Raw genomic sequence first — 24,618 nt, 5'->3', positions numbered from 1 at the left:
ACTGTGATAGACGGTGGGTCGGAGTTCCTGGTTCATGGATACTGCTGATGGAATACAGCCAGTCTCTCACCTTTGCCATCTGTGAAGTTGCGTATGCTGAGGATGTTGTTTGCGTCGGGGTAATGGTTCTGTTTGATGTAAGGAGTTTTCTCTGGGGTGTCCTGCAGCTGCATGGTCACTTCCTCCAGCTCCTTGTCCAACTTTTTAAACAGAAAAACAGAGAAACGTAAACATAACTGTATTCGATTACATCAAATTTGCATAAATTATTCACGAACAACCTAGCTCGAGCAGGCTGCAAGGTTATCAGGCAAATATTACCCAGTGTTGAGTCTGATCTACTGTATGTACAACAGACTTCTGCAACTACTTTACATTTCTAAGTACAGTTATGAATGTAAAAGACTCCTCTCTGGCAAAGACATCACAACTTAAGCCTTATTCCTTATTCCACGATTGCATTAATAACCTTGCTAGTCACTGCACTGTTGTCCTGTTTTGAGAAATGTTGCTCATGGTATAAAAAAAAAAAAAAAAAAGAAATACAACATGTCTGTGTTCTCTCTGGATCAGACCTCTGTTATCCTCATGCGGAGGCGGTGGTTATCGGTTTGAAGCCCGTCCAGCCGAGAAGTGTTAGCCTGGTTGACGCTGGTGACCGAGGTGGAGGTCTTGGAGTCTTCCTTCTTCTGATTCTGAGTGAACTTTAACCTCCGGTTCTGAGTAGCAGCGTCTGGGTTGGTTCTCATGGTGATTAACTGGAAGAGGGGTTATGAGTATTAGTCACAGTTGCGCTGTGGGATAAAATTACCTGGACTAAATAAGCTACACGTAACTGTTTACGCTGCATTTTTAGCGTCCAGGGCTTAGTGAAGTGTTGTGTGTGACTGTGGTGATAATTAAACACTCTAGATTTTGGCAGTGTGCAGTGATCCACATGTACGCTGACACACACACCCTCTCCTCTTTCACACAACAACTGACCTTGGGAACGAAGACCAGACAGAGCGTGATAGTGCTGCAAAAGATGATCACCAGCGCCACGATGCAGAACTGGACATTGGGCTGGTCTCTGGTCAGGAACGACACAGCGGCACCGATGATGCACATGATGCCCACGTTGTACACACTCATCCCGATGTATTTGCTGTCGTTGAGGGCGGGGATGCTCACGTTCCTGGTCTCCCATGCCAAGAAGCAGCCAAACAGCTATCAAGGAAAAGAAAGATGAAGCAAAACATGTTCTATAAGAATTCTGAGAAAAGATCACACAGACATCTCAGAACAACTAAAAGCAGCTTTTGAGTTTGGTTATATAAAGTCTGAACATTGGTCAACCTCACTGTTTTAAAACTATGCAGTCTTTCATTTTGCTGTTGCTAGCTTAGACAGGATTTTTTTTTTTTTTCAGATTAAAGCAGGGCTTTATTATTAAATCTTAATGTTTTTTGTTGTTGAGTGCTCTTCATTGTTCTTCATAAATACTAATGGAGTGCATGTTTCACTTTACTTTGAGACACTTAAAAAAAATGAAACAAAAATCAATTTCATTATGTGACAAAGTCTTAAAGAGGAGAAAAAACCTAAAGAAACCACTTTAAAGCAGATTTAGGTTTCACACTTGTGAAATGTTTATTTAGTGAGAGAAAATTAATTGTTTGGTAGAACACTGGAGCAGCAGCAGCAGCAGCACCCTGCACAGTCTGCTGAATAATTCACTGTGTGCTGTTGATGGTGGCCTGCCTGCTAATTCTAAAGTCTATATGAGAGTTAATGGAATGACAAGCAGCAGAATTAAAAAAGCAGTCATCAGGGATTAGTGAACCTGAGGTGTGTGAGCATGTGTATGTGACTGTGAGGTATCAGTGTGTGTGTGTGTGTGTGTGTGCATGTATTCATATGTGAGTGTGTGTGTGCAGAGATGTCTGAAGCCTTAATGCTTCTTTTTGCTGTGCTGTCCCTCTCTACGCCTCATACAGATGTGGGCTCCTGTCAGTCACTCACATACAAACTTTTTCCACCCGCTCCACTTCTTTGTTCCTGTCTTATTATTTTACATCAAAGCCCTTCAACTTGTTACCCTACAATTTTCTCACTCCTTCCATCTCGCTGTCTTTGACGTTTTTTCAGTAGTATCTGCATTCTCTCAATCTGCTTAAGATGATTTACGGCGGCGTCTCGCTCCTTCTCCTCCGCCTCACCATAAATGTAGTGAGGTTTGCATAATTCACGGTTGCTCCTGCTTAATGGAGGCTTTCAAACAAACTATGTGCTGGGGAAATAGAAAATTCCTGAGGTATGTTACAGTTTGATTAGAACCCTGTGTTTTGCACACGGTGACAGGTACATGTCCAGGTGCAGCCCATCGGTTAGGGCCCCTCCCCCTTTCATCCTGTTAGTCCTTAAGTGCCCCTGCGAACTGAAATCTTTAAATATTAATAATGATGATCAAATGAAATCAGTGAACATTTATTCACCAGTAAACTGCTACTGATCTATCAAGATAAACATTAACATTAACAGACAATAATGCTGGTTAGAAGACTGTTAAAACCATTGTCTTTTTAATGGCTATATGCATTAAATTAATAGGAGTTAGAGCAAGAGCTAAACTGTGAACACATAGTTTTACAGAGGTTATGTCCCAGACTATTGGCTAGTACACTTGAGTCTGTCTCTTGTGTGTAGGTGTAGTCTGTTCTCTTTCCAGGTCTTCAAGGATAGAGGTCAAATGGTCACATTCTCCATATTGTAATTTGTTATTTTTGACTACTCTGTGCACATCGCTGTCTGCTGCATTTCCGTCCATACTGGAAGAGGGATCCCTCCTTACGCAGTTTTTCCTCCAGGGTCCAGGGTCTAAATATAGAGCTTGTGCAGACTGTTAAGCCTTTGGAGGCAAATTCTCTCACCATTAGCAGCCCCTTGTAGGCATAGACGATGCCCAGCCAAATGGTCATATGGGTGTTCTCACAGTGCTCCAAGAAGGGACGGATGGCAATGTCTCGGCCTTGGGGGTCCGCCTAGTGGCGACACAAACACAGAGACGGGAAGAGAATTGAGTGCAACATCCAAAAAAGTACTTCAGTAAATCAGACAGATAAAAAAAAATAACCTGAGGTGTAAAGGTTGCAATGGAACAGGCAGCAATGACAAAAACAGCAGAGAAAACCAGCAAATGAGCTCAAAAAGGAGGAAATCCTTAGTAAGCCACATTAGTTCTCTCTTTGCAGGTGTTCTGATTTCACATTACTGTCCGCTGCTCATCAGAATGAAGGGTGTCAGTGATCAAACATCCAGGTGTGTAATCAAACTGTGTCCCATCACGGCCACTAGGCTTCTCCAAAGTCAGCTGAAGTTAAATTAATCCGTGCTTAGGATGCTAATGGGCACAACTAATGAAGCTTATTCATTAATGTGATTTACACCTCCCCTTTTCTTTCTTGTTTCTCACTCAGTCTCCATCACGCTCTCTCCATCCTGCCCCTGTCGCTCCGTTCCTCTTGCTTTTCTTTTTATTTCCACTTGTCTTTCACCGCAGCCAGTGACACAAGTGACTTACAGGGCAAATTAGCACCTGAGGTGGATATTTATATGCTAAAACACGTCACCTCCTTTCTCTCTTTCACTCTCTCTGTTAGGCAGAGATTTAAAAAGCCTTTAATAAGAGCATTAGTTTGGCCTGCATGGATTCATCTGAGGCCACACCAATACATCAACTGTGAGACACCTGGGGCAAGGCTGGGCATACTGCCACTCTTCTCTCTAGGTGCATGTGCGTGTGTGTGTGTGTGTGTGTGTGTGTGTGTGTGTGCGTGTGTGTGTGTGTGTCTTCAGGCTTATTTACAAAAAGAATTGTCTAATGGCTCAGCAGATGGTGTGTGTATGTGTGCACAGGCATCTACGGTGATGAAATTCAGTTCATAAGCAAATTCCTTTAAGGCAGAAAGCAAGACGAGAGGAGAAATACTGAGATGTTGGCTTTGTTTCTGTCCTCATACATTCTACACTGAGCGTGTACTTTGTTTGATGTGGCTCATGCGAATGCTCTCATCACCCATAAATACACACACACACACACACACACACACACACTACTAGTCATTTCGACCTTCATATTCTCCATTCAGCTCACATTAATGGAAATTGCAACTATTCATGGTTTTCTCTATGACGCTGATGGATTTGCATTAGTGGTTCTCTATTGGATAATCATTTAAAATGGGAAACTGGTGCTTTAATAGCTACACTGATTCACCTTACATGGCTGAACAGAAATAGGCCTGTACCATACACTTTCAGTATATCCTTCAAGTGTTGTGTTACAGTACAGTTTTCTAGCTTTAGTTCCAGTGCCTCTTCCTTGGACATGCAACTTTCCACCACCACACAGCGTTTGGAAAAGGTTTCTGCCTTAAAAGCATTGATAGAGGTGGAAAGAGAAATAAGTGGGCCAGGAGATGACGCACAGGATATATTTTTTTCTTTTTTTTTTTACAAGGAACCATAATTAGCCAACACAGTGCAGAAAAATGATCCTCAGACCCAAGCATGATATTTTCATCATACAGCTACAGGTAATGTAACAGTTCTTTTTGGTAATTTTTTGATGGAATGTGTTGGGACTGAGCATGAGAAAATCATGAGTTATGTATGAGATGCCCTGATTTGCCCAAGTCCCTGGGCAGTAGCCAGCGGCAGGAAGCCTCTCTGGTCATAGGAAGTGATACAGTTTTATATTTTGTGTAAACAATGAAGACAAACACTCTGCAAGCTACTGGCCGCGTTGGACTGCAGCAGTTGCAATAGAGCATGGATGATGAAGCTTTACAAAGACTAGCCTCATCCCCTCTGCTTTCCAGTCATCCAAAAAACACTTGAGCCCTTTTCAGAGAAGGGCTATGAAGCATTGCTGCCTTCATCTGTCTGTTAAAGCGATGCCTTTTAGGTCGGACCTAGTAACATTTCTGTAGCGCTTTGAAGAAGTCTGAATTAAATGCCATCACACAAAGCTACAGTATCACAAGATTAAATATGATCAGACAGAAATTTAATGCAGGCTCTGTTCACCTTATTCAAAGTACTGTAATATATGTTTCACTTGATTACCGTCTCTCTTGCACAAAGAAATGAAAATCTGTTTAACTGTGCTGTTTTTAAGATTCTCCTCATGCCAGATCAGTCCGATCAGTTGTCATTATATCCTGGTGCACTGCATTATAAAATAAGAAGTAGAATTCTCTATCTATCTACAGTATAAATGGGGACATTTATAAGGGGATTCACTAGCAAGAGAAGGGGATGATTGTCATTTATTAAGGCTTCAGTGGCAAAATAAGTTTTGAAATCCATCACTGATCCAGCCTGTGAGAGAACTATCAACTACCTTCTCATTATATCATTAATAATCATTGTTCTGAAATTTGATTTATTGACTCTAGAATGTAAATGTACCAAACCCATAGCATGACATCCAAGAAATCTGTAATGGGGTCAGAGCTCCTCATCTCTCCTCTACTGAAAAGCTTCACAGCATCATCTGCAGCTTCATCATTTGTGCATATTTCTGATTTTTTTTGGCTGAGCAACCTCTTATTCAAACAACAGTGCTCCAAGAAGTCACACTTCTTGCAAATCATTTTGTTCATTCAATACGAGAGACATATTCTGCATCAGTGCTCTTTGCATAGTCTCAGCTCCGAGCAAACTTGTGTCACTAACAACAAAATGATAAGACAAAATGAGATATAATGCTTATTAGGCTCGGGTCTCTATCGCAACAGAGCAGACAGGAGCTCTCGCCTTTTGGAGGGAAGCTGTCTGGGGAGTTGCCAGGCAACAGGGCTGTAGGCGGCAGGCGGCCCCAAAGCGGTGGTGATGGCAGTAAAAGTGCCGGTTCACTGTCATTTTTCACAGCATTAGCCCTCTAACGGGATCACTCTGGGAGGGCTGGAGCGGGCACAGTGCTGGCAGATTGTCTATGGAGAGATGGAGCTAGATGAGGCGATGAAGGGAGTGACGGAAAGAAGAGGGAGAAAGAAATGGAGGGTGGGATGGAGAGAAGATAGGAGCAAGAAGTATAGATGGGAAGATGGAATCTGAAATGAATGGAACAATAAAGGCATAGCAGGATAGATGGAAGGAAGGTAGAAATGATGGTGTGGAGAGGTAAGAGAAATAGATGCTGTCAATTCTGTTTCCTCAAAGAGATACTGGAAGAATAACTTAAAGTGAAGGAAGGAAAAATTTCTAAAAGGAAGAAATAAGTAGAGAGCAGTAGGGAGGTCGAGTGAATACATCAGAAAGAGCTATGGAAAGGCGGAGGATAAAGATTAGGGACAAGCCGACTGTAAATTCAAACTATCTGGCTATCAGATGTGTTTTTGTAGACACAGCTGCTGTGTGATCAATATGGGTGTTCAGAGAAACACAATCATTGGTTAACAGAGGCAAGAACAGAACAAAGTTTACTGTTTTTTCTTCTTCTCTGAGCTTGTTTTATCCCATTCACTACACTTCATTTAGAGAAAAGCTTGTTACATGAATGGACTGGTGGAGAGTTCGAACATCTGAGACTTGAGAGCTGGCACCTGAAAAATCAAATCAAAATTTACATTATCCTGTTGTCAGTGTCCGTGCTTGAGTGTTTTGTCTACTGGGTTTGATTCTTTGATGTCGTAACAAAGACTGTGAAGGGGACGCTGTTCAGCAATTGATTCTCAAGTCTCCAGTTACCATGAAAATGATGCACAAACCTTTGTAGAGAAATAAATTATAAATTGAATTACCTATCTGAAGCACGTTTCAAGCCTCTGTAAGTTGATTCTTACATTGTGCTAAATTAATTAGAAACCATGGGCTGTCTGGAACAGAGGGAAACACATTAAAAAACTTAGGATACATGATGTGTTTTGGAAAATTACTGCTATAAGATTTTTGGCAAACTCACTAAGCTGCCATTAAATACTGGCATGCTCATTTCAAGTGCCATTAAAAAGCAAAAAAATTATGACAAAACCCAAACAAGAACAACGAAACAACAAAAAAAACAAACAAAAAAAAACCTCCCAGTCATATAGAGCATCCTGCATCCCTGTTTTCCCCTGACTCCACGATCACAGCCAAAGGGGTTTGTTTCTGGATATGGATCTCACTCTGACAATATGATGGCCCCTGGCCTGGTGGAAAGCAGGGAGAGATAGACCAACAAGTGAGAAGGGAAATGGAGAGCTCACTCATTGTCACCTGCAGCTACTTCACACAGAGGTGTGTGTGTGTGTGTGTGTGTGTGTGTGTGTGTGTGTGTGTGTGTGTGTGTGTGTGTGTGTGTGTGTGTGTGTGTGTGTGTGTGTGTGTGTGTGTGTGTGTGTGCGTGTGTGTGTGTGTGCGAGCATATGTCCCTGTGGGTGCCAACGTTTGCACATTCTGTGAGCACACATACGTAATGCGACTGGGCTTTGCGTGTGCGTTAGTGACTGTTTGTCTGCAAAGAGTGTGTGTGTGCATGTGTGTGTCTGTGTATAGACGGTGCTATCAGGCAAACACTGACAGAAACACTCCATCACTCACACGGGCAATTACAACAGAGGAGGATTCTACCACGGTGAAAGACAGAGAGAAAGCGATGAGGACAAAAAGATAGAGATTGTGGGTGGAACTTTGGACTTTATGGCAGCAATTTATGTTGCTGTAGTAATTTCTAAAAACGCAAAGAAAATGATGGAAGGAAAGCCATGGAGAATAGTGCAGAGGGAGAGAAAATGGGAATCGCTGAAAAAAAACCCAGTCTAGAATAGATTTTCTGTCCTCTGGGAAGATCGTAAAAGTTTTATCATAAAAACACTGCATAAAATTACTGTGTTGTGATTACTCCAGGGATCAAAATCATTTACATTTATGTACGCGGAGGCTATTTGAAATCTCTTTCAGAACAGTAAGCAATGTCATATGTTGAATACTAAATAATAATAACAAATTTGGACATTCTGATTTGCGATCGGTAATGTGTTTAACGTCAGCGGGTGGCATCGTGCTTAGCTGGTGCCCAGGGTACCAGCCCCGCCAACTGTTTGCCTGGGCACGGCGACAGGGAGATGCACACTGACACAGTGCTGTCTAATGGAGATGTCACACAAACACAAACACATTATCCTGTTCAGCACCAACTGTTTTCGAAAGTGCAAATGAAGACATTTTTAGCATTTGTCGTCTGTCCCTTTCAGGCTGTCGCCGCTGTCTTAAGGTAATTACTGTCATTAGAACAAACAAGATTAAAGTTGTGACAAAAATCACATTATGTAAAAATCTTCTTTGTTGAAAGTGGTTTTTAGAAGAGACCCAAGAAACCTCATAGTCTCAAGGACTGGGGAAAGCAGGAGAAGCAACTGCAGCATACAGAGAAAAATGTTACAAGGATGGAGGTATTTAAGGAATGAATAAGGGAATGTAGAAAAGCCAGGATGGGAGATTAGGAGAGAGGCAGGAGGAGGAAAAAAAAATACACATCAAGGGCAAAGAGATGGGAAGATGAAAGGCATCCTGGTGCCACAGTAATTTGTAGGAAATCATTTGAAAAGCAGCGAGCACCGTTTTCACAGGCCCTCTATCAAATTCTGAACAGCAATAATGGCCTTTAGACAAGCAAATAGTGAGCAAATGCATAGTGGGTAATTAGCTCAGCTGGTTGGGCAGGGAGGTTGATGCCAGTGATGCCAAGAAAGAGTTCATCCCCATACAGGAGACATTTTCTTGTAGATTCACCATGACATTCAGTAACAGCTACATGTCAAGCCATAACTCAAATGCCTTAAAGCTAATTCGGAAGTTAAAGAAGGCAGCTGTGATTGTCTCATCCTTACACAAACTAACCCTTGATCCTAATCTTTCTACCTTAAATTATGCACATGGTTAGAACTCCTGTAACCATATTTGCTTTACTCATAATATTTCTTGAACATGCACCCAATTTTCCCCTCATATTCATATTCGTCACATTTGTCCTGTTTTACCAGCCAGCGAGTCTTTGTCACAGTAGAGTCTGGTTGGAAACTGCTTTCACACTGGCTGCTAGCAAACACACTGTTGCAAAAGACCGCATTTTTTTTTTAACTTTCACAGACAGTTAAGGGTGAAAATAGACTGTTAAACAGAAATGGACAAATGTAAATGGACAAATATAATGCAAACTAATGGTACAAAGCTTGTGAGGTTGCTGTGTGCCAACCTGCAATGAGAGATTGCAACTCAAGCTTTATATTTTTTTAAGGAGAAAGGGGTAACACAATTTAAAGGTGGTATATAAACATATGCTCTTAACATGCAGGTAGGCAGTTTGAGAGAAAACAGACCATGGACTCTATTTATAGAAATTACAAACTTCATTTATACATGTCTAGTTTGTATGGACATTACTGCCAACCACATGTGAGCACAATCACAGCAGCTTTAAATGGTGCATAAACACAAGGACTTGCTCATGCTGAGATACTTAAGCAGGGTCAAAGAACCACAGAGCGGAGACCAACTGACGTTCCACTGTCGATTGTGATTAAGCAACTTGTGTCATTCTCGTACACTGCATAATGACACCTGCTTCTCACCTGCTGCAATAAATAGAGTGATGTTTAAAACCAGCTCTGCCTCCCATCTTTATAACGTCAGCCTCCCTGCTGAGGTGATGAGATTATTAAAGGCACTTTTCTCTGTTCCTGATGCTGGTGCGTGTGCAGTAACAAGAAAGCACCTGATTCCATCACTTCATGAGGCTAACGACTTGAACATCAGATGATGCATAAAGTCACTTGTCGGGGTCTGAAAAACTCTGGAAAGAGCAATTCCCAAGGAGGCTTTCACTGTTTATCTTAGTAGCATTTGCTTCAACTTGCAATTCTTATATTCTGTCAATGTTTGCATTTTGCCCCTTTACCTCTCAAAATGTTTTCCTGTTTTATATACTGTAGGATCTTTGTTGTGTCAAGTGGCCCATCTGAGCACATTTTTGGAATGTAGCTGGTTTCTGTTTGACTACGAAAAAACGGTTTGTTCAATTTTCTTCCTCACTTTTTTTTTTTTTTTTTAAATGGGTGGATAGAGATTCCTTGGTAACACAGGAAAAAGACACATACTGGCACTTTGTCACTGTCCAGGGAAAAGGACATGTCTCCAGATTTAGTGAGTTTGAATTATGAATTGCAAAAACTGTCCAACTTAAATTAACTATTTAAAAACCCATTGAAATATCTGAAAAATGCATTGACACAAAACTGAGAACAGGTCTGTTTTTCCTAGCTGATAAAAAGTTGATGATCTGGAGATATGTCGTTTTCACAAGACAGCCAGTCTTGTGAAAGTGATGTTAGTGTAATAAAGAGGTTAGCATGTTAGTTACAATTTTCCTTTTTTGCTCTTTGTTAACCAGGTAAGGAAAATACTGTGAAGAGTTTAACCCATGGAGAGTTTAAATATCACAAGGTATTTGTTCACACACTGAACATCAGCTGTCATCAGGAAAGTTGCCATCCTGATTCTGAACTACTCGAGATAGCGAAAGATGAGAGGAAGGAGAGGAAGAAGAATCCAGGGAGGAAGGGCTGGAAGAAGTGAGGGATGGAGATAGGAGAGAAGGAGCCAAGGGAGAGGGGGGGGGGGGGAGGGTAAGGGTGGTGTGCCCCCGGCTGAGGCTGACCTACATGCAGAGGGGCCATGGTGGCAAGGCAGCAAGACGCCGCTGGCACTCCAAGCCATGTGGGTCTCAGCCATGCCACTTCACTGTGTGTGAATACCATCTAACTGTGTGTGTGTGCCTGTGTGTGTGTGCCTGTGTGACAGGACGTGTGTGTGTTTTACAGTAGTGTCCTCGTCACACCGGATGGGTGACCAGGATATTCCACTCCAGTGCATCTTCACAGATATTATTATGGCTCTCTTAAGAGCGAGAGAACAAGGATGTGTTGGAAAGAAAAAGAAAGTGGAGAAAAAAACAGTCGAAATAAGATAAATCATAAAAATAAAAACATAATGAAACACTATTTCGCTGTTCTTTATCCTACACATGCACACACTCTTCCAAATCATTCAATCTTTAATCTTCATTAAACTACACAACTCACATCTCACCATACAGCTTCCATCCCTCTTAAGACAGTTTCCTCCCCCCTCCTTTCCCCTTCCTCACTAATGATGATAAAATGATCTCTTTACTTGAATGTGTCTGTCTGCATTCAAATATTTCTGCTCTCTTGACTGCTTGAACATCCACCCCCTTTTCTTTCTTTTTTCATACAAGCCTGTAATCCCATTTGAGGACTAATCCTTCTGATAGAACCATGGCCCAACGACCTTCTAACCACCACTGGGCCAAATTGGCAGTAACATGATGAAATTGTGAAAGGGTTTTTTTTTTGTTGTTGTTACTCTTTCTCTGTAAGAAACTGCCACAATAATATTTTGACAAAGGATTGATTCCATGTTGTTCAGATAACTGGCTGACCTGCCAGCACCCACAGATTGGAAACAAACCAGAGCTTCATGCAGGGAAATTAAAAACTGGCTAAACGTCAGTTTTCTCATTTTATTCACTGATGATTGTCTGTGTTTAATTCATGCACTGAAGCCCATCCTGGTTTCTTTTCCTATTCCCACTATAAGTTTCTCAGGACGCTTTATTTGGAGCCATGAAATTGGTCTCGAAACGTCAGCATATGCGAGTGAATTGTCACAATATCATCTAAAGAAAAAAGAAGTTGTAATCCCAGTCCAGCGATAACCTGTCAGTGTACTGTATCAGTTACTGCACTCCTGACAGCAGTGTCAGCACGAAGCTGTACCAAAGCTATTTTGATTGCCTGATATATTTGGGGACATGATTTTAGTGTTCTGTATCACAGTATAAGAAAGGTGTTGTTGTTTATCCTCAGCATAAGTTTCAACATGTTTTCGATCACCCTTCTTATTGTTTTCATTACAGTAAAATGTAGATTGAGTAACAGGTGCAATGCAAGAGCAGTCAGTAAAAAATACGAAATCTGAAGTGAGTAAAACAGTACAAGACAAGAAATGTTGGCAAGTCATATTTTTAAATTAAGAGGTAAAAGGTGGAGAAACACAAAATCTTTTTTTCTAGTGAGTTGCTCATACCACTGCTTCAAAAGAAGCAACTTCAAAGTAGTGAAACACACACCCTTCCACATGTGCAAAAGCACACAAAAACTATGCAAACACACAGAGACACACACACATTTAAATGCAGACTGAAGAAACACACACACCCCCATGCTGGCACAAACACTGAGACAGAAACAACTAGATAAGTGCTCACAAACAGACTCAGTCGCTCACTTATGCATTCTCACAAAATTACAGCATAATGGCACACACACGAATACACAATGCTACATAATAATGAAATATGCAATCAGTAAGATCACGCACACTCACACACTCGCACATACACACAAACACACAAGTGCAGCTCCCTGGGCTCCAGCAGGGAGCTGCCTTAACTGATTTATTAAGAACTAAACGCGTCATTAGTGTAAGCGGCTAACCCTGAACACTGGGCTCATTAGAATATGCAAATGCTGTGGTATAGCCTGGCAGTCTGTTAGAGTGCGAGCTGCGGCTTTTGTTATCATAGACTGCAACTGCTTTTATGGCTGCTTTTCTTTAACATAACTCCCTGTCATAACGCCGGCTTTCATCAAAGCGCCCCATCTGCACACTGCGTAGCTTAGGGCTCTATGTTAGGTGTAACTGTAACTGCCTTATGTCATTGTTATGTCATTGTGGAGGAGGTGGGTACATCATTATGGAAGTTTGTACAGTGCTAGGGGGATTAGGTTTATTTCTTGGGAGGTGGTATGATGCCAGAGAGGTGGGAATATTGTTAATGAGATCTGTATACTGCTGGGAGGAGGGAGCGTTTCTTTGGGGGGTATGGCAGTACATTGCGGCAGAGGTGGAGAGCAACTTTCTCCTCTGGGTTCGTACGCAGTTTGACATGACATTGGATGTATGAATTTAGATGTAATCCAGGTCAAGGCACAGTTAATCTTAATGGGAAGAGGTTGTGTTTGTAACAACTACCGTCTGTAAGAAACTCCAAACATGCAGAATTCACTCATTTGTTTTCTGCTCAGTTATCATCATCTTCCCACCAAGGTTCAATTTATCAGAGGAAATATAGCAAAGCTCTTATCGAGCTGTTGACGCTGCAATGCACAAATGCCTCTTAGGTGATTTGACTGCTAGTGATGTCCTGTAGTTTGTTACCACTACCCCTTTTACAGCTACGCATATCCATAATAATAAATACTTCTCTGATATATGGTTATTACTTTGCCCCGTGAGCAACAATAAAAGAATGTCTTTTTTTTTGGATGTTTTCTTTAAAACACAAAATACTGATCAAAAGGTGGGAGGATTTAGGACTTGTACGACTGTTTGACAAAACGGCACTGTTTTACATGCATTAACCACAATAATCTGATAATGTCGTCAGCTTGTGTCTGTGCTACACTGACCAGGATTTGCGGAAATGAGAACTCAGTCTACATTTTCCACACACATGCCCCTCCCCATTACCCAAGGAAAATTAAACGATCCAGTCCACACAAACATACTCCCTTTAACACCTGGGTGTCATTCTTTATCTGAAAGGCCATAATCAGGATTTGTAGCTCTGAAGAAGCTCATAAATCCTGGTTGATTCAGTGACAAATGGAAAGCACCAAGAACCGGGGATAAGCCATCAGATATGACAAGTTACTCTCACACATCACCTCACCCTCAGGTATTTCTCCTCTTCTTTCTCTATCTTTCTCACTCTCATTTCCCTTCCAGCTATCTCTCTTTGAGCAGCTCTCCCTTTTCAGGTGCTTAAAACTGGCCTCATTCTTGCCAGCTTTGCAGACAGGTCAGTGGTTGATTAATCCAAACCTCATCTGCTGGAGGACCGACAGTTCACTTTGACTAAAGCAAGGTATAACACACAAGCAGCACATATTTTATTCCACATTTTCCAACAACAAACACAAACACCTCTGTGCTCCCTGCCACTAAAAAAATGATACATTGCATAAATCTCAGTTTAATGGCGAATGTCTTATACATTATTCTGCACCAGCTCCTGATTGAAGGGTTGAGGATGACATTCATTGATGACCTTTTCCCTCTTCTTATTTAATCATTCCACACTCCTCTGTAACCCATTCTTAGCCCCCCCAGCACCGCCTTCTCCTCAAGGTGATTATTTTTGATTTGCTTCAATACCAGTGCGGCCTTTGGTACCACTGTCTGGTAGTAATTATGGACCACAATATGGCAAAATAAAAGCCCAACATCATTCTGTCACTAATAACACTAATAACCTGCTTCACTACATTTCCCAGCATCCTTTGTCAAACAAATGTGGGCCAGAAACCGGCTTTACTACCAGGAAATAATTTCCATTGTTCTCCATTCATTTTTATCTCCCTGCCTGTTTACACTGTCTGGTACAAGCCCATCCTATTATATCATTTAATATCTTCCTCAGGAAATTACCGGAAATGATCTGCCATGTTAAACATTAATTGAACAGGCAGGCCTACTGTATTTAAACTTGCCATGAGCGAGTGCAATATGTTCACAGGATGAATTCATTTGCTTGCAGATACTTCCCGCTTCAGTACCTAATAACATCAAATGCAACAGTGATTCAACACAATAAGAACGCAGACTATAAACGACCTACTTCAACCTTTTTGCAAATGCTCATTTTTCTTATCCTTTATGCAGAAGGAGAAAATTGGCTGGGGAAATCCCCAACAGGCATTTCCCTGTTAGAAAAAGCAAACATCCTAACACCATAATTCTCTGGAGACACACTGTCATCATGATATTTGATTACCCATGCTGCATATGGACAGCAATAAGAATCTCTGTACTTCCAGTAGAGGGAAACCACACTATCGTCTTTTGAGGAATGTGTCTCTTTCGCTCTACCTCTCCCTCTGTCCCTGCAAACCAAGAGCAGTAATTGAGTCCTTTGAGGCCCCGAGTTGCCATGAGCCCTGTGTTGTGGCTGCTTAATTGGCTGTGTTATTCACAAGCAAACCACTGTGTACTGTACTGTGTTAGTGGTATAGGCCTCTAGTGCTGTTTGTCTATTTTTCCAAGGGTGTAGATGGCAATATTTATACTGACTGCAATTTTGCATCTTGCTCTGTGCACATACTATGAAGTTGTGTGTCTTTAAAGGAAACTGTGCCTTTTACAACTCATAAACTTTTCTCTTTTGTTGTTATATAACTCCATCCTTCCTCTTTCACTACTCTTCTTTCTCTATGCCATTGTCATCTTTAGCATCGCATCTGCCTCTTTCCCCACTGCTTGACAATCTTCTTCTGTCACTACTTCATTTCAGTTTCTTTCTATTCGCCATTCTTTTAACTCTCCCTGCAAATTGTCAGTCTTAGCCAGTCATTTTATTTTTCATCATATGTACACTCTGAAATCCTATTTTATTTATTCATTTATTTTGAAAATCTTGTTTTAAATACACCTTCACCCACTTTCAGGACAGTAAATGAAAACCATTCCTATTAACAAGAGGTTACATGATTTTTGAAGCAACCATCTTTAGTTTAAAACACTAAAAACTACTTTTCTGGTGATTTATTTGGTGATTTTTTTCCCATGCATTTGAAATAAAATAAGATTTAAGGCCACGCTCTCTCAATGTAGTTTATTTTCAACTTTGGTCGGGTTAAAATGAATATTTAAAACTGTGACCATGTGTGATCGCCCTCTTTGTCATTTTTCTAGCCAAGTTGTGACAAGAACCACTTAAATGGCTTGTTAGAATGGATGTTGTCTGCAGTGCCAGCTTCATAAGCTTAAGTTTGTGTGATAGTGTATGGAAGCTAACAGGAGCAGACAGAATAATTCATCCCTTCTCCTCTGCCAGCCGACGCACCCCTCGTCGGCTGGCCTCAGCTACAGGACTCAGGTTTGGAAGACTACTATATACTTCAAAAACTTTACATGTGTTGTCTGGAATTAAGTAATATTATCTTGGCACAAGTGAAGTGTATGTGGTCACTTGCTCTGATAAAGATCTCTCAGCAGGTGGAAGGACATTAAACCTAATGGAAGTATTCCACCTCACTGACAGTTTTCTTAAAATAAGCAGCATTTCGAGGCTTCAAGATGAGATTAAACTACACATTAACACTACATTTTTTGCAGCACATCTTCCCTCACTCTTCCCTTTCTCACACTTTCCATCTTTCTCTGTTTGTTTCCCTCTGATAGAACACTTTCTCCATGTTCCTCTCATTCTTTTCCACCTTGCATTCCTCCAGTAACTCCATCTCCATTTCATTTTGTCTCCCCCAAATCTTTCTACTCTCAATTTCTCTCATTTTTTCCTCTCAGTTAGCCACATTTCACTTGGTCCCTTTGCTGTACATCTTTTGCTCCTTAATACACTGTCTTGTTGTGTTTCCTCCTCCATTCCTATCCTCTCTCCGTTCTTTATGCTCTCTGGTCCCAATCCATTGCCTGAGGGGTCCGGCCTCTTGCTCAACCTTAGGGAGAGACCTAATGATGCGGAAATGCAGCAGTGCTCTGCAGGAGCTCCATGACCCGCTGGGAGAGCAGGAAGGAGGCGCACACACACTCATATAAAAGCACAAACGTTAGGTACACAGACATACACACTCAGGCACAGCTGCAAAGGCGCAATTGAAAATGTGCTCACACATGCCCACACGCATGCACGTGTCAGGGGCAAGTAGTGACAAGAATGTGGCCAGTGTGCCACACTGAGGGCAAGGAAGACAGAGTTATACGATAGGAGCATCAATAGCAGCCTGCAGGAGCTGACACAATGAGTTCAACGCCATTGGCTTAATATGACAGTCCTGCCAACACCTCACACTCTCTGCATGGAAGACGCACGCACACAAGCACATACCCGCACAAGCATGGGTGAGTCAGACACTCCCAGGGGCATCTCTCCACCTAGCTAAAGCTTGGCTCTGACAAACACAACACCTTATGGTTGGCTACTGGTGCCCAAGGAGAAACAGCAACACAGACACAATCCTAATTCCAGCCCTGTGCTATCTCCAACAGTGCACACAGCACAACAATGTCTTAATGCACTTTGTATACAGTACAGCAATTAGGTAGAATTTAACGCAGGCCAATAAAAGATTCACTCCTTGCTTTTCATGTGTTTATCACCTGGCTAAATGTGTGTGCGTAACAGGGACATGGAGTATAAACAGCAGCATGTGTACAGGACAGGGTGATCAGCCCTCTGCTACACCAGGCAGCAGGCAGTAAATCCATAAGAGCTTAACAGTCAATTACTTCAACTGTCATTGCCTGCCTCCCCAAGGACAGCAACCAGTTGCACCCAAGAATGATGCGGCGCCACCAATCACAGCAAAGGAGGATCCCACCTCCATGTAAACAGTTAATTAACCCTGACTCCTGGACTACAACATCACAAATATCAATAACATACCCTGTCCCTGCTTACCTGAGCCAGAACAGATTCTGTGGCCTGTGAGGACAGAAACTAGAGCTGATATTGTATAAGATGCAGATGTATTTCATAAAAACAGATTCATGGCAGATGAGGTCACATACATATCTTGAAGTGCTCCTGAAAATGAAACTGTCAAAAAAAAAAAAAAAAAAAAAAACTTCCAGCATTTCATTTTCAAGTAGGATGTCCTCAAGGTAGAGATTGGTGAAGTCCCAACACACACACACGCACACATACACACACACATATGCACACATACCTCAGTGGTGGCCTCTGAAGCATGAATACACATGCACACACTCTCAAGCACACGCTTACTTTTCATCCAATTTTAGCCCATTTCCTCACCAATCCAATATATCTGTGCGAAAGCTCAGAAAACAAGCCCATTGGATCTCTTTCACTGATGGCCGCCTTCCCTCCGGTCCGGTTAAAAGGGGAAAAGGATGCCAAGAAAGTGCCTATTTAGAAAGGAGATCAAAGCACAAGACAAATGCTTTTTGGACAAACAGTGCCTTGTTGTGTTCCCATTTTAGCAGGAACACACACTTTTCACAGCGATGGGCTGGACACCGTTAAGAGTAACAGAATAACTGTGCAGTCTGGCACAGTGTGACCACACACCCATCCACTCTGTCATCGGTTGCTTTCCAAGATGTTGTCAGTGCATCGAATCAGCAGACATCGCCATTATCCGACGCACGCAAAAAAAAATAACCGTCCATCTCATAGTCAATTTTCTCAGGGCCTCTCATTCTGTTTTGAACGCACACAAAACATTCAAGCCATGGAAATTTCACCGGCGCTTACAGCCATGCATGTCATTATCTTTCTGATTTGTGTCATGTGCCATCTAGATCCATCACAGTGAGAGCCTGATGCAAAATTCAGAGATAATAGGTAGTGCATGCATGATAAATAGAGGTGGCGGTGAGGCCAGTCGAGTGACAGTGCTGACACTTGTTTTAAAGAAAATTCCATTTTTGTGTCTTGTTTTTGTTCTTTTTCTGCATAATTCAGTTATTCTAACGTTTTACTCACTAATTTCCGGTGCAAAGTTTTGGGACGCACTGACCTCTGGGAGCCAAAGTTATACAAGTCCAATAGGACAAGCAATACAAGGGGCAGACAACCAAACCATGTTTTAAACATTTCCCTAGGAATGTCAGCGTGTCAGGGGTGATTAAAGTGGTACTCCAACAATTTAGTATCCCTGAAGTTGTGATACTCAAACTCTGTAAAGCTTCCTCCAGAGCTACAGAGGATATAACAGGCTGGGTAGTGCTCCTCAGGACAATTCTTGACATGTCTGTCTGTGACCATTCTGTGTTTCACATCAATAAATGGACAGACAGAGAGACAAACACAGGAGGGTGGGGGGACACCATATATCCAGAGACAAAATGATCTCCATTCACAGTGTATAGCATCAACCGATCGAACAAGCTATAGATGATTGGAGAGAGAGTGAACCCCAGCAAAGCTGAGTAATATCTTCTCTCTGATGTCCCGGCCACATGGAGCTGGCAGTCTGACAGAGAGATTATTATTATTGTCAGATGGTCAGATGGTGGTTGTTTTCGGGGCTCAGCTGGTTGAGTTTGGCCATCGGGATCATCACCAGGTGCCGCCACGTCCTCCCTGGGCACAGACCCACCATTGGAGGGCACTGTAGGGTTGGCGCATTCCCTAGCAGCCAAGGCTGTAACTAGAATGTTGGAAACACAGGACACCACCATATTTTTCTCTTTTCACTTCCAGTTTGGTGCCAGATTTAGATCATATCAGAGTTTATCTGAATGAAGTGGAATGAAAAAAAAAACAACAAAGTAAAGAAGGAAGGCAGTGGGGAAGAAATGAAGAACACTTGGACAAGTACACCAAGAAAAAGAAAAATATGAAAGAAGGTAAGAACAAAGGGAAGGAAAAAGACTGGAGTACACAGTCTGTGCATATTGCCGTTTGAGCACATGTCCTTGAATTAATTTAGTCCAAACTTCAAGAATAGAATTTCTACTCTGATTGAGGAAGATTAATTAAAAACCACAGGCTTGTTAATTATACCCAGCTATCTCAGACAGATGAGCCCTCTGATGCGACGTCTGTCCCTCACTGTGACGCTCACCTCAGCACCTCTGGTGTTGCCCCACTTTAAATCCAACTCATCTGTCTGCAGTGCATCTACACATCCAGGCTATAAGTTCAGATTGCAGAAAAAAACCATCAGCCCTACTTTGCTCTCCGTCATGGGAATTCCTGCACTTGGATGTCCTTCTCACTGATTATTCATACCACACATCGAATGCATTAGCAATATGTGAGGTTTTACATTTTTTATTTTATTTCTTTACTATATTATATATGCTGGGAAAAAAAAGTAACGTAAAGTACTTCAGGGCTGAGTTGGGACTGCACTGCAACAAAATGCTACTACTCCCTGGCTGCCACTTCTCATTTCTTTCCTTTTATAGGTGTAATGAAGAACAGCGAATACATCTCTCTCCCTCTGTCTTTCTTGCTCCCTCACATCTCTCGTCTCTCCATTTCTCTGCCACCTTATCGATCCCCCAGTCCAATCAGGCTCTTGCGGCTACGTGAATCTCATTCTGAGGACATGGCAGCACATTTAATCTGAGCACAAATCAATAGCAGTATGTCTTATGAAGGAATGCAAATTTCATATGTCTTTATGTATTGAAAACATTTTTGAGCGTGCATATGTACAGAAATGGTATAAATACAGCTTTGAAATAAGTAAAAGACAACAGGCTGTAAATCGTGTCAGAGTAAAAACTGAGCCTGTGTGTAAGTTTGTGAGGAAACTGACCACAAACACTGCCCTGATTAGTATACAAAGCATAATAGTAAACACCATCGGTTACAAACAGATCCACCAACAAATTACTGGTATAAACTTTTAATTAAATTACTACTTACTTTAAACTAGTCTAATTAGGAAGATGCTCTTATCTGTTTTTGAGAATTATTCTTAGGTTTATGTATAACTGTCATGAAAAGGTTACATGTCATTAGAGAATGAGGTATAAAAAGTAGATATACTGTATGAGTAGCTGAAATGATACAGAAAGATAAAGTAACAGAGGAACTGCAGCTTTTCCACGGGTGCTCGCAACCTGACACCTCACTGCAGATACAGTACTCTCTCTATATGAGCAATGCTGCACTGCTGTTATGGCTATTTTGAAACTGCAGGGCAAGTCTTCCATCACTCATTCATGCATACACACACATGCACACACACATTCATACACTAAGGGTTTATAAAGTGCAGGGCAGAGTGAGTCTGCACTTCTACCTTCACTCAGTATGAAACATCAACATGCTGATGTCAGGTAGAATCCATTTTTGCTGTTTCACACCTTCTTCGCTCTTAATCAAACATCACTATCTTCCTCTCATACCCTCCCTCAGGAACTATCGTCGCCCTCCCTCCTCTCTCCACCCTCCGAGCTGTCCGCGTCAGCTTTAAATGACTAATGAATGTAAATAAAGGAGCTGTGTAAAGTTGCAGTACAAACGCCGGACTGCACACAGTCTTCCTTTCCTTTGTTACATCACAGCAATGAACGCATTCTCCACACAGCGTCACGCATGGAAAACACACACATTCATTAGGACCGGAGCCTAAGAGGTGGACACGAGTAAGTGCACAGGTGAGTAAAATGAAAGAACAGGTGAACAAACACACACGCAGCGATTCAGTGAAGGGCAGTAAGGCAGTCGGTGTTGCACAGTGTGTCAGTCAGGTTAATTACTAGACAGATGGCAGTCAGCGAGGTTGGGTGGGTGTGGATGTTGGGAGGAGGAGGGGTGGCAAGCCTAAAAGATAATGACACCTCTTCTGTAAACATACATAAATAATGCATTTACATAGGCATGTGATAAGCTAATGTGGACACATATAGGTAAACCAACTGGCAATCAGTAGATTTCGCTTTCAGCAAGCAAGCATCTCTTCACTGCTATCTAATCATCTCCCAGCTATTTTCTCTCTCTCTCTCTACGCCATCACCTCTTCTTGCTCTTTCTCTCTTTTTCTGCGCTCCTAACACCTCCTCTGCGTCGCTGCTCTCTCACTAATCCACAGTGACACATCTCACCATTCAAATCTCACGCAGAGAGCGCCTGCCTCGCTGCAGCTGATAATGTGCAATGCGCCACAGAGAAGCAATCAGACGATTTAACACAGAAATAAACAAGCAGTTCGCACATGACAGGTAATTCATCATTAATGACTGTAATTTTCTGCAGTCATTTCTAGTTCTGGGCCTTTATAGTTAATGCGTCGACATGCTACTGTTGCTCTATTCCATAGTAACAATCACAGTAAAGGAGCCAGAAGCATTCATGCTCGAGTTATAGAATTACGCAATGTTAAATGAAGCCGTGATGGCTGGGATGGTGAGGACGCTATTCCTCCCTGACACTACTGCTATATTAAACTCGAGGTGTAAGATTTCCTCAAGAAAAAAAAAAAAAAACAGAAGAACAAAATGGGATGCTATGTAGTCCTGTAAGGGGGCAACAGCAAAGCTAAATGGATGGGGTATAGTTCAAGTAGCGCCATATGGTTTACATCCTCCTCTTCCAGTGATGCACTTTCCGAGCGTATTGATCCAGGACATTCATAATCTCCCTCTGCTCTTTGCATTTCCGGAGGTTTGCGGAGGGCAGAGGTGGCTCCTGACAGCGGCGGTGGGGTAGGTGTGGGGGGGGGGGGTAGAGGGGGAGGGAGAGAGGGAGGGAGGGAGGGAAATGAGAGAACTGAAACCAGGCCCAAGGACAGCTTTTTACATTCACTGGAGTGTAAGGAGGATTGTAAATGTGAGACATTTATTGGTACATTAGAAAATGATAACTATCAATTGCAAAGCAACGATGCTGTGTGCAGAGCTCTTGGCAGCAATGACATATTAAAAAAGGCAGGAGGCAATTAACTACTATGAAATATCTCCTGAGCTTTGTCAGGCTTAGACTCTAAATTTGACTGAATTTGCTTAAATGAAGATACTGATGGATTAACACAGTAACCTGTGTGACTTGCATCAGATTACCGCTTAATTGGAACCATTTCCCCCCTTGAATGTTTTGTTCCCATCACCTACACCACCCTTTCTCTTTTTGATTTAAAGAGCATTATTAATAATGCCTAAAGCTAAATTAATGCTTTAACTGCCAAGCTGACGGCGAAAAGCGTGCGAGGCTCGGTTCTAAAAAAAAAGATGCATGCTAAGATCAAAGTAAGCAGAAAATTCACGGGGGTCAAATCCAATCTCACCATGCTCCGCTCACAATGCCAAAAAAGCTCCTCCGTGCTCTTTGAAGAGTCGACTTTGGAAATGACGGGAACAATATCGCAGGTTGGAAGAAGAGGAACAGAGGGTTTAAACAGAGGTGAAATTCTGACTCAAACTCAAACTCAAACTGACTCAAGTGAAACTGTAAACTTGCAAAGGAAAAATATCTCCCTGGAGGACAGAGCTCCATTAGCCAGACATTTCCCTGTGGTCTGAAAAAGTGAGACTATTGCCACCTCTATTGACTGCTTAAAATAAAATTAACAGCTGCTTAGATAAACCATTCGCACAGCATGTGTTTTACTTTGCTCTTGCTGCTATCGGCCATGCAGTTTAATATGTGCAATGCCTGCATTATCAGCACACTCAACTCATCATACTCAGCAGCGGCAGACTTCTTTTCTGGGGCAACTTCTTACATGTTCTGTATGTTTTTTTTCATGCACACAGAATCCACACATTATATCCTCATGCCAGGAAGCATAAACACGCACAACAACAACAACAACAACAACAACAACAGTTTGGCTCATCCAGCTCCAGTGAGTTAGGGGCAGGACTGAGACGGGCGCAGTGCCAGCTTGTTGCAGTGGCTTTGGGTTTAATTATCTGACCTTCCCGTCGACTGGCTCACAGGCTCCCTGCCGATGGCAAGTGCTAATCAATGTCACCCTTGGCAGTGCGATGATAAGTGGCTATGACACCCCCTCATTCACCCCCTCTCCCTCTTTCACTGTCTCTCATCACATATCTCCAACTTCTTCATGTCCCCTAATGTCTCCATCTCATAGTTATAGCTGCTATGATGACATCCCTCTCCTTCACTCTCCCTGTAGCTCTTTTGCCACTGTTCTCTTTCGCTCTTTAGCCTCTTCTTCCCTCTCACAAGCTTCCTTTTCCTTGCCCTTTCTTCACCTTTCTTCTTGCTTTTCTTCCAATCTCCTCTTGCCTCTCTGTCTCCCTCGAGTCACCCTCAGCCCCCTATCACTCTTGCCCTGTCCTCCCTTCTTCAGCCCTCTATACCGATAGTGTAAAGTCTGCAATGTGGAGAAGGCTCAAGGTCTTGTGTAAAAGAACTCTTCCACTTAGCTGAATGTATTTGTATTCCTGGGCTCAAAGTGCTGAGGCAGCACCAGTACTTTGTTCAAGCAGTGGCGAAGTGCTCTCATCTCCCCATCACTGGCCGACCTTGGTGGTCTCCTATACCTGACTCCTAGGAGCAGTTGTGTACGTTGAAGCTTGATGCATTTATATCCGCGTGCGCATGTGTGAAACGGTGTGGTATCAGTGATTAACCTCTCTCTAACTGACCCCTCCCCTCGCGCAGTGTCACTGAGGCACTAAAGTCTCTCGGAGGTGGCTCCTTGTCCTTGAGGCGAATACGGCGCTGCGGTGTCAGTGCAGCGTGAGAGCGCGCAACAGCTTGTGGTTTCGTATGAAAAGTAATTAGGAATGAGAGTGAAAAAAAAAAAGAAAAGAATCGCCAGCAGAATAACACAACTCTCATCTCACACAGCTGCTAATTTATTCATGCATCCATCACTGTGCTGTGTTTACAGCTTATTCTAGCTGCATTTCATACAGGACAAAACTTGGCTCATTCAAGGTGAGTCAGAAAATTTACTGTTGAAAATAATACATGTACGTGAAGCGACACCAGTTAGGTGTGATATCACTGTGCCACTCATGTTGTTTTGGGTATAACGTGCTAATTACATTACAAGGGCATCCTCAAAAACTGAGATACAGGACATGCATGTT

General features: G+C 42.2%; 1 protein-coding gene across 1 annotated transcript in view; it reads right to left on the bottom strand.

Moving 5' to 3' along the window:
* Positions 1 to 24,618, bottom strand: part of gabbr2 (gamma-aminobutyric acid (GABA) B receptor, 2) — a 161,047-nt gene that overhangs the window by 7,424 nt on the left and 129,005 nt on the right. Inside the window, exons 14-17 of the mRNA XM_041053758.1 lie at positions 2,913 to 3,023; positions 985 to 1,209; positions 576 to 758; positions 71 to 200 (exon numbers count right to left, since the gene is read on the bottom strand). Of these exons, the coding sequence (XP_040909692.1) occupies positions 71 to 200; positions 576 to 758; positions 985 to 1,209; positions 2,913 to 3,023 (649 nt within the window). The remainder of the gene's footprint in view (positions 1 to 70; positions 201 to 575; positions 759 to 984; positions 1,210 to 2,912; positions 3,024 to 24,618) is intronic.

Source organism: Toxotes jaculatrix, chromosome 13, assembly GCF_017976425.1.
Source record: "Toxotes jaculatrix isolate fToxJac2 chromosome 13, fToxJac2.pri, whole genome shotgun sequence".
NCBI classification, from domain to species: Eukaryota; Metazoa; Chordata; class Actinopteri; family Toxotidae; genus Toxotes; species Toxotes jaculatrix.
Note: the sequence above shows the minus strand (reverse complement) of the source record. Positions and strands in the feature narration are given on the sequence as shown.